The 11281-nt window shown below is 45.5% G+C and overlaps 1 protein-coding gene across 1 annotated transcript in view; it reads right to left on the bottom strand.

Moving 5' to 3' along the window:
- LOC122814082 (ras-related protein Rab-35-like) overlaps window positions 1–10259 on the bottom strand; it is a 1100536-nt gene extending 1090277 nt beyond the window's left edge. The window contains exon 1 of the mRNA XM_044086695.1: window positions 9669–10259. Coding sequence (XP_043942630.1) covers window positions 9669–9729 — 61 coding nt within the window. The 5' untranslated portion in view covers window positions 9730–10259. The remainder of the gene's footprint in view (window positions 1–9668) is intronic.
- Window positions 10260–11281: the final 1022 nt, after the last annotated feature.

Raw genomic sequence — 11281 nt, 5'->3', positions numbered from 1 at the left:
ACTTCGGAAAAGTAGATGCCAAACAAGAGTGGGCCCAGGACTGAGCCCTGTGGGACACCACTTGTGACAGGCTTTGAGTCTGACATGGCGCCAGCAACTCTGACCCTGTGGGTTCTGTCACTCAGCCAGTTTGCAACCCATCTTGTGATGTATGGGTTAACATTTAAGCTGATGAGTTTTTCAATGATACCCGAGTGGGGGTATTGTATCGAAGGACTTCGCCAGATCGAGGTAGGCTGTATGGACTGCCTTTCCCTCATCAATGGCTTTGGTGACTGTTTCGAAAAAGTCAACCAAGTTTAAAAGGCATGATCTGCCTTTGACAAAGCCAAACTGGGTTGGATCCAAAGTCTGCAAATTCCCTATGTCTTTATTTATGAGGTCCATTATGATCCTCTCAATGGCTTTGCAGATAAGGCTTGTCAAGCTAATGGGCCGGTAATTTCCAGGGTCGGTGGAGGCACCGCCTTTGTGAAGTGGGACCACAGTTGCAGTGCGCCACTCACTGGGTACGTATCCAGAGGTGAGACTATGATTAAACAGCTGTCCTAGCTGTGGGTTTAATTCCTCGTTGAGTTCGTGGAGCACACAGCCGGGGACACCATCAGGTCCCATGGATGCTGTGTTTTTTGCTTTGGAGAGAGCAGTTCTCACTTGGGCGTTGGAGATGTTTGGGGGCTGCAATCGCTTGGTATAGATATCTCTCCTTTTGGGGGGGAGGGGGGGGGGAGTTTGCACTGAACCTGTCAGCCAGTATGTTGGCAATCTTCACATGATTTTGAACTAGTTCTGAGCATATCTGGGAGTTTCCTCCCAGGTTTCTAACATAGCTAAAGAAGGCCTTATGATTGTCTTTTGAGTCTTTAGCTATTTTTCTCTCAAAATTTGCTTTGGATGATTTTATGAGAGCTCTTAGTTTTTTACTTATAGTGATCAAAGGTGTCTTACCTTTTAAGGATTTTGCTCTATCTTGTAGTAGCGTCCTCTTTTTGTTGTAGAGTTTGTTTATGGCTGGGGTCCACCAGACTGGACGCTTGCCTTTGGTACAAAGAGTCTTTGTTTTGCTTGGGATTGCCTTATCCATGCAGTCCTGCAGGTGCTGGTAGAAGGCATTTGTAAGTGATTCAGCGGCTTGAGTACTGTTTTCCGCTGGCTCGGGGGCCTTAAAGGAGACCACACTAGTCTTTAGAAGTGTGAAGTCGGCTTTCGAGAAGTTCTTTACTGTGGTCTTTTTTATTTCAGGTGGGGGTGGGATGAGGACCTCCAGCGAGATTAGTTTGTGATCTGATCTCACCAGTGAGGGGTATACTTCCGGTGTTGAACATTGTGCTCCCATGTTCGTGATGATGAGATCAAGTATGTTTTCTCCTCTTGTGGGGATGGTGACTAGTTATTCCATGGCATTTGAGTTTATGAATACCAGGAACTTTTGGGCTAGGGTGTTTGGGCTTGAGTAGTGTTCCCAGTCTATATTAGGGTAATTGAAGTCACCTAGTATGATGGTGTTTGGTGATACATTTATCCCCTCCAGTGTTTTCAGGAAGGCCATGTGAGGTTCCTGAGTTTGTTAGTATGATGGTGTTTGGTGATACATTTATCCCCTCCAGTGTTTTCAGGAAGGCCATGTGAGGTTCCTGAGTTTGTGAGGGTGGCCTGTAACATGCTACAATTTGCAGAGCAGTCTTGCCTATGGTTAATTGCACCTGGATGGTCTCCGATGCATCGTGCGTTGCCACCAGTCTTGAGGTGTGGGTGTCCTTGATGAATATGGATACCCCCCCTCCTTTCTTGGTATTGTCCGGATTTTGGGGCCGGAACGCATGATACGAGGTAAAACCTGATAGTGCTGGGGTGCTCTCAGGAGCCTTGAACCAGGTTTCTATCACAGCACAGACATCGATGTTCTCCATACTGAGAAGGGCCTTGAGTGCGTGCATTTTGAGATTTAGACTTCTGGCATTGAGCAGCATTACCCTTAGTTTTTTCCTTTTTGTGTTCTAGGGTGGTAGGTTTAGAATTTGAGCCTTGCCTAAAAAGGCACTATGGGGTGGCAAGAGCCTTTGCCAATATCCGGAATCCCAGGGTGACAGGTGCAAGCCGTCCCTTGAAGCAGCGTGGCTTGTCCAGCATGTCATCCCAGGCAGACAGACATTGGATCCCCTTTGAATGACACCAGAGTTTAAGCCAATTGTTAAAGCTGATCATCTTATCTCTGTATTGTGGCATCATTCTTGGTGAAGGTAGGATACTGCTCAAGGTCAGGGTCATACCTGCCTGGGCTACATAATCAGAGAGCTCCTCAATGTCTCTTTTCATGTAGTCCAAGGAGGTACGTCTCAGGTCGTTTACACCAGCGTGGACAATGACTGAGTCGTATTTGTACCTGCTGTTGAGAGACCTGAGTGCTTGCGTTAATGTGGCGGATTCTAGCGCCCGACAGGCAGCTTACTGTAACTCTCCTTACTCAGTCTGGTGAGCGGGACGTCAGTGTGTCTGACTATGGAGTCACCAATGACTAGTGTGTCTGGCATTGTGTTTGGCCTTAAGGGCTGTGACTGTTTGACACTCTGACTGTGAGGTCTATGTGTTTCAGGTGTTGTGTTCTGAGGTGGTGGTTGTTTGGGTGTCTGCTTTGGTGGCCTCTGCTGTTTTGGTAGATTTTTGATCAGAGCCTCCGAGTATGTCTTTGTGTGCTTATGTGTATGATTTGAGGTTGTGATGGTACTATGTGAGACTGGGTCTATAGTGTGTGTGGTAACCTTCTCCTCCTGACTGGTCTTGCCAGTCCTATGTTGAGAGAGCTCAGCCTCCAGTTTGGCCGTATAGTTGCATCTCTCGCATGTATTTGTGTTTTGTGGGAGGAGGAGAGGGTTGTCTGTGTACATGAGGCAATTGTAACATTGCCTCAATATTCCCAGGTTCACCAGCTGAGCAGGAGAGGACACTAGCAACTGATCCCTCGACATGCTAGAAGGAATAACTTTAAAAGGGATTTCGGGGGATGTGGGTGACCGAGAAATGGGGGTTTGCCTTTTTGGGGTACTATCTATGACAAGAGTGCTGTATCAAGGTAATAAGTACTGTAGGAGCAAGTGCTAGGTTTAACAGATAGAGAATAGCCTACTTGGAGTCAAGTAGAGATGATCTTTTTAGTTGTAGGATACGCTGATTAGATCAGTAGTATAGTTTGAGGAAGGTAGTTTTAAGGGAAAATTTGAAGAGTGGACTTTAGGCAGCCCGAATAGTTTAAACCTGCTTAACCGGCGTTGCCCTAGTGTGCAACAGTGGCAACTCCGCACTAAATCGCGCTAAAACGCGCTTTATAGCAGGGGGCTGGAAAAGACAGGAAATGACCCAAATACAAGTTACTGCCTTAAACCACTCCTCTAAGGGCAAACAGGCAGCTCAGTACTCCCCACTCTCACTGGTGAGTAAAGTAACTTCCCCCTGACCAAACAAGGAAAATGGAGAAACACAGGAACCAAGACAAAGCCCAGGGATCAGCAAAATCTGGTCTCTGGAACACTAGTTAGGAAAGTATGGAAAACAAGGATATTTTTTTTTTGTTTTTTTCAAGTTTTTTTTTACAGTAAAGCAGAAAACACAATAAATGCTATGATTTTCGACTAAATGCTATCAAAGGCTAGTACACTTGAGTGTATTAGCCTGTAGTTTAACTTTTAGGCAAAACTTAAACTAGCAAGTGCAATAAACAGTTTTAGCTTATAAACACAGTAAAATCAGGCAAACAGGCTCATACTGTCAACACCAACCACCACTGTTCCACATCATGGGTACACTGAGCTACTGCGGCAAATAACACATACAACTCTAAAATTACACTTATAATACACATCTTCCCTTTTGTCCTTAGCCATCCGTTTTTCTTTAGTGCTACACTGTTTTATACTCAATGTAGATCAAGTTTATACAATATGTACTCACTGCATTGTATTATATAGCATCTGGTATGCAGTCTTACTAGCTACTTGAGCTTTGCAGTATTATACAGTGAGCTAAGCAAATTTATTTGGAGACACGTACAGTTTCACTTGGGTATGTGTACACAGTAGAGTAGATTATCCAAAACGTTAATTATCTGAACACAGCCTTCCAAAGTTTTCGGGTAGGAAAAAGCAAAGTCTGAATATGTAAACATTATATGTATTCGCTTGTGCATCTTTTTTGGATGTAGCACATTTGTGTGAAAAATATCCTTTATTGTCCACTGAAATCACTGAATGGTTGAAAAGTATACTCCCTGCATAAGAAAAAACAAGATTTTAGAATTTTTGTATCCTGTTCAATTATATGTTTGATGATCCGAACTACCCTAGGTGCCAATTAGTTTGGATAAATCAGCTCACTACTGTATACAATAGTTTAGATGTTTACAGTTTCATACTTTTTTTCCAGAGCAATACAAACACGTTAAATGACGTAATGGAACAATAAGTGAATTAGTGTTAGTTTGTGTCTTTCGGCTTTTCCTGGTTAGGGGTCGCCACAGCGGAACTCCGGTCCGCTAATGTTTGGTAGTGGATTTTTACGTACCGTGTTAACAGCCCCCCTGACGCACAACCTTCAACGAAGGCACGCCCCACTCACGTATGCCTCCACACAGAAGACGCTCTAGCTGACAATCAAACGGGACAACGTCTTACTGTGAGGCAACAATTCTACCGCAGCACCACCACCATTAATAAGTGAATTACTGTAATATTAAAAAAAAAAAAAAAAAAAAATGCCCCTGATTTTGGGCCTTTACCCCCATTACTTTTAGCTTTGTCCGGAATTCTTGTACAAAGAAGTGGAGAGCCACAACAGCCAAATGCAAGTTAGTCCAACACCAAGCTAAACACAAAAGTACCAGCACGCACAGTGACAGCAAGGGGGCAATACATACCAATGCACACACGTGCCACAGCGGGGAGGTCAATATAGAGTACCAATGTACCCACAGGATACAGTGGGGAGGCCAATATGGAGTACCGATGCACCCACCTGACACAGCAGGGGAGGCCAATACTAACTACCAATGCACTCAAGTGACACAGTGGAGGGGGGACAATACAGAGTACCAATGCTCATGTGCTACAATGTGGGGGAGCCCAATATAGAGTACCAATGCACACATGACATGGGGGAGCTACACACTACTAATATACATCATGTGACATAGCAGGGAGCCTATACAGAGTACCAATTCACATATATAACACGGTGGGGACCCAATAATGAGTACCAATGCAAATCTGTGACACAGCTGAGAAGGAAAGGAAGCCACTATCAAGTACCAAAGCACATCCGTGACACAGCTGGGGAGGAGGGGAGTTCACGAACAAGCACCAATGCACATCCGTGACACAGCTGGGGAGGAGGGGAGGCCAATAACATCTACTAGTTCACACACGTGTCACAACGGGGAAGGTTCCCAATACAGAATACCACTGCGCACATGTGCCACGGCAGGGGAGATAAGGGGAGGCCAATAAGGAGTCCCACTGCACACACATGCCACTGCACACATGCCAGAGTAGGGGGGCAGGGGAAGAAGAGGTCAACAAAGAGCCCCACAGCGGGGGAGCAAGGAAAGGGGAGGCCAACAAGTCCCACTGCAGACACATGCCACAGCGGGGGGCAGGGGAGTCCAAGTACCACGGCACACAACTGCCACAGCGGTGGGGGCAATAACAAGTACCAATGCACCCACATGACAGCAGGGGTAGCAGAACAAGTACCACTGCACACATGTTCCACAGCAGGAAGAAGGGGAGCCCAATAACTAGTACCGTTGCTCAAATGTGCCACAGCAGGGGGGGGCCATGGAGGCCAATAACGAATACCACTGCACACGTGCCACAGCAGGGGGAGTGGAAGGGTAGGCCAACAATGAGTAAAGCTGCGCACACATGTTACAGTGGGGGGGGGGCCCACTGCACATACGTGCCATAGTGGGGGTGTGGAGTCCCACTGCACACATGTGCCACATTGGGAGGGGCACGGGAAGGTGAGGCCAATAACGAGTCTCACTGCACACACGTGCCATAGTGGGGAGGGGGACAGGGGAAGAGGAGGCAGAATCCCCACTGCACACATGTGCCACAGCTGGGGGGGGGGCAATAACAAAACACCAATGCACCCACGACACAGCAGGCGTAGGCCAATGAGTACCACTGTGCACATATGCCACAGTGGAGGGAAGAAGGGGAGGACAATAAGTAGTACCACTGCACACATGTGCCACAGTGGGGGTGGAGAGGAAGAGAAGTCCAATAACGGAGTACCACTGTGCACACATGACAGCACGGGTGTAGAGGAAGGGGAGGCCAATAACCACTGCTCACACATACCACAGCTGGGGTGGAGAGGAAAAGGAGGCCAATAATAAGTACCACTGTGCACACATGCCACGGGGGGGGGGGGGGAGGCCAATAGTGAATACCACTGCAAACGTGTGCCACAGTAGGGGAAGCCAACAATGAGTAGCACTGCTCACACATGCTACAGTGGGGGGGGGGCAGGGGCACGGGAGTCCAAGTCCCAATGTACATTTGCCACAGTGGCCTCCCCCACAAATGAGAGGGGGCAGAGGAAGGGGAGGCCAAGTTCCACCGCACATGTGCCACGGTGGGGGGCCAATAACTACCACTGCACACACATGCCACAGTGGGGGGGGAGGTACCACTGCACACACGTGCCACAGGTGGGGCCAACAGTACCCACTGCACACACATGCCACAATGGGGGGGGTAGGGGAACGTGAGGCAGAGTCCTACTGCACACACACGTGCCACAGCGGGGGGCCAATAACAAATACCAATTCACACATGACACAGCAGAGACACGTCAATAAAAAGAGTATTAATGCACCCACATGACACAGCAGGAGAAGACCAATAATGAGTATCAATGCACATGACACAATGGGGGGGGGTCCAATAATGACTACCAATGCATGCACGTGTCACAGCAGGGGAGAGGCTAACGACGACTACCAATACGCACACAACACAGGAGGAGAGGAGGCCAATAACAAGTACCAATGCACATGATTCAGCAGCAAGACTAATAATGAGAAAAGATTTGTTTTGTTACTTGAAAAACTGTAATTATTTCATCCTAGAAAGAAAAGGTGGCTGTCGCACATGAGCTACCACAGTGGGTTACAGCTCTAAATACAGACACAATCACCCTTATCCCCAACACCAAACTCTGTTGCCTCCCATCTGTCATTATTAAGTGACCCCAAAAAGTACAGTTTTCTCAAAGTACACGGGAGAAATGCTTAACAAAAAGCCTCACTCTGAAATTACTGAATCAAAGCCATCTGCTACTTTGAGAAATGCTGAACTACTTACAAAAATGTTTCCAGACCACAGATTCAAAGACTGTCACTAATATTTACAGAATGTAAGACTTGTATTTCAAACATCAAATCAGGAATGTTATTCTTGTCCACATTCCTGCTCCAAAGAGTGCATCAGTGACCTCTAACCAACTACCTATGGGAAGGCAATAACACAGCCATACAACAGATGTAAAAAAACAACAGTCAAAAGTTGCAAGAAAAATCAGTATATTTGCACAAACAATGACCGGTTCTTGTGAAAAAGCAAAACAAAAAAGCTCAACTCGGTGGAGCAGAGGAATAAAATCATGACTTTGACCTAGATGACAAAGACCTCAAGTACCAGCTCAAGTGTTAACTTGCCTATTTGGGGGGAGGGGAGCCCTTATGGTCTAGGCCGGCTGGTACTGCTGGAATGGGGGAGAACATGGGCTGCAGCTATCCAAAACAGTAACGGAACCCCATTTCTGGATTTACAAAGATGTGAGAGCATATATGGAGAGAAAGGGGTGTAGATACTCCCTGCGGTGATGCAAGTTCTCAAAAACACTACCATGGCCGAGGGCTCGGGCTACTAAACACACCCTCATTGTCAGGAGGCTAACAAAGGCACAAGCAACTGCTAAGGCTGTTTTAATGACAGCCCCCCTGGACAGCACTCACTCACTCCTGTACTGTACGGTGCACATTCCCAACACAGTGAAACAAATGGGTCGAGTCTAACTGGGGAAGACTATGCTCAGCAGGCACAGGCAAAAAAAAAAAAAGAGTATTTAAAACCACTCGGCTCTCCAATTCAAAAGTTGGGGGACCCAGATTATTAGAACACATGGAAGGGAATAATTTTATACCACACATGAAGCTACCAAATACCAGAACTCCCTACATATAGGCAATCAAATTTTCACAAACAGAATACCCTCTCCCGTGTAAAACACATGGTGACTGGCGTAATGTCTGCAATTAAAACATGGAAACTGACTAATGCAAACACACACACACACACACACACACACACACACACACACACACACCCCATACCACTGAACTGTTCAAATTTTCACAGAATGTGCAGATTTTTTTCCTCATAAAATTGTTTTCTGGCAAATCACTGGCAGATCATTGAGGTTTGAAGTCAGAAAAAAAATGACAAAACTCAACCTTCAGAAAATGCATGCTAATGCAAAACCTGTATGTCTGCCTACTTTCTAAGTTAGTAAGAGCAGTACTTAAAAGTGTCCCTATTTGGGCCTTGGTCCCCCAATTATTTTTGGCTTTGTCCAGATTTCTTGCTCTAAAATGTTGAGAGATATGACACACATACTCAAGACTGTTGAGTCATTCATAGAAAAGGTCGTCTCTCTGTTATAGCCATCTAATGCACACCTGGTAGAATCAAACAATCCATCTACTTTTTTAAATGACATTGAAAAGGCCACCACACTGCAATATTCGACATACTTAGCTGTGTTTGGATTTCTATACCAGATTGAATAATCCTCATGGAAGTGGCATAATAACCATGTCATTAAATATCAATATTTTACACATATTACAACCACAAAATTATACTTTGATACTGCAGCAAATAATGAAAGGACAGTGGGAATACCGTTTCAATGGTAAATGAAAGGTGCATCACTGAATAAACATTTTAAATACAAATACGGAAATGCATAAAATAAAGGCACACATTCAAAAAATAGTCTTTTTTAAAACAACAAAACCATGTTGAAATAAATGCCTCCCTTGGAAAACAACCCACAAAAGCTGAAGGCATTGTTCTCAGCACCCTTCAACAACTAGATTTTCATTCCCACAGTTATTTTCAGGCAGTTTTCTACCCTCATGTGATAAATGAATCATGAAAGGTTCCATTTCTCTAGTAACCACTCCCCAACGACATGCTCTAAGAAACAATGCAAAACATAAACTCCCACACCAGCTAGGCAGAGACAGAGCTGCTTTCAGTGCAGGTTTTCTGGGAAGATAGGACTTGTCACCAATACCAGTTACTGCAGCCCCCCTAGCCAAGCCAGCCGGACTCGTTACACCCTGAATACCAACACAGTTAGTCAAACCTTTCACATCCTAGCCCAGGACATCAGGGCCAACCCCAAATTACAGTAACCCCCTCCTTCCAAAAACAAAAAGGCTCAGGACTCAGTTAAGTATCATCTCTTGTGCATGATGCGGGTCAAAGTCCGTTGTCAGAAAGCTTACTATGTCAGTGAGCTTCTCAAATAAGCAAACAACCCCAAATAATGCTCGAGGGAGAGAAAACATGACAAGGCAGCGACGGCCAGCACAGCCTTACCAGAGTCGCCGATGATAAGAAGTTTAAACAGATGGTCATAGTCTCTTCCAGCCATTCCCATCTCTGCTGTATTTCTGTCAGTACAGAAACAATCCCAGAATACGGTGTTTATATCCCAACAAAAGGATCCGTCTCGACTAAACAAAGTAAAAGTCTCCAATTTTCTCCACAAACGAGACTCGAACTTCTAATCCTCACAGCAAGGGGCACATCAATCCAAGCCGTGACCGGTCAACAGAGATAGGCTCGCCAGAAACGGCCATAATCCGGACGAAGGCGGTACAGGGGGGGGGGGGGGGGGTGACGCACTTCACAATCACCCCACTAAAGCAGCGTCCCAGCACGGTCCACGTTGGTTATCCTAAGAATGTCCGGTCAGCCGGCGGGAAGGGGGTACACCTGCTGTTTACCACAACAGAGAGGCGGGAGTAAAAATAAAGCCGGTGACTTAAGCCACAAACAGAAACCCAGTCCTCCCAGCAGACTCCAGGATGGAGCCCTTCCTAAGAGACGGAAGGAAAGGCGGGGCACCGAGATCCTGGCTCCTCCCGGTTAAGTTAAAGGAGCACTCACCGGCTGAGGGGGGCATGATAGAGGCCCCCTTGGAAGGAGACAGAACTATGGCCTACCACTGCACCGTGAGACACCGAGGCCCACGTAGCTCAAAATGTTGCTCCTTCACGCCAGTTCTTTATTGTATTTTTTACACATAATAGCGCAATCACATTTCTCTCAACTGTCCAGACTTTCACAGAGTACCCATAGTTTCGCCTCATATTTTGGTCTGTTCCCCATAAAATTTGTGTTTTTCTGACAAATCACTGAGGAATGAAGTTACTTAATAATGACAGACATTCCAGTTTCAGACTTAATATCCTTCAGAAAAATGCACGCTAACACAAAATATGTTAGTCTAGCAACTTTCTAAGTTTATAAGAAAAATATTTACAAATCTGTCAAAATTTTGGACCTTTGTACCTCCATAATTTTAGGCTTTGTCCAGATTTCTTGCTTTAAAGCTTGAGAGGTATGAGCAGTAAACACTGATGGTCATTAGAGTTACTGACTTGATTTACATCAGAAAAAGGGTGAACATTTATATCCTTTTTCCAACCAACTGTGTGACTTAATAGTACCAGTATTTAAAAAGTCTCCCTAATTTGGGGCCTTATTCCCCTTTCTTTTTCTTTGTCCCTACTTCTGGGGGTAAAAGGCTGAAAGGTATGCCCATTACCAGTACCATCAGGAATACCCATCCCCCAGTTTATAGGACAGTCCTTGTTTGGGCGATATGTTCTGTGAGAATAAAACTATATTAAAATGCCAGATATCTGTGGTTTTAGGAACCCCCCAGCATGTAAACCAGAAATGCTTTTCAGATAGTCTGCTGTTGGTATGCTAACAATGTTAATTACGATGGGGGGGGGGGGGGTGCATGTTCTTGCTACCAAACAATGGGCAAACAGCCTGGTTGCCCACCCCCTTTGTTTAGTATGAGTAGAACTGCAGTAATAAAAAGAATTCTTGTTAATATCAGTCACAGCAATGGTACAATGCAAAGTTGTAAACATACCAAAATAAAAACAACAATGCTTATCTTATACAAGGTGTAC

The sequence above is a fragment of the Protopterus annectens genome, chromosome 10.part0 (genome assembly GCF_019279795.1).
Source record: "Protopterus annectens isolate FY-2018-M chromosome 10.part0, PAN1.0, whole genome shotgun sequence".
NCBI classification, from domain to species: domain Eukaryota; kingdom Metazoa; phylum Chordata; order Ceratodontiformes; family Protopteridae; genus Protopterus; species Protopterus annectens.
Note: the sequence above shows the minus strand (reverse complement) of the source record. Positions and strands in the feature narration are given on the sequence as shown.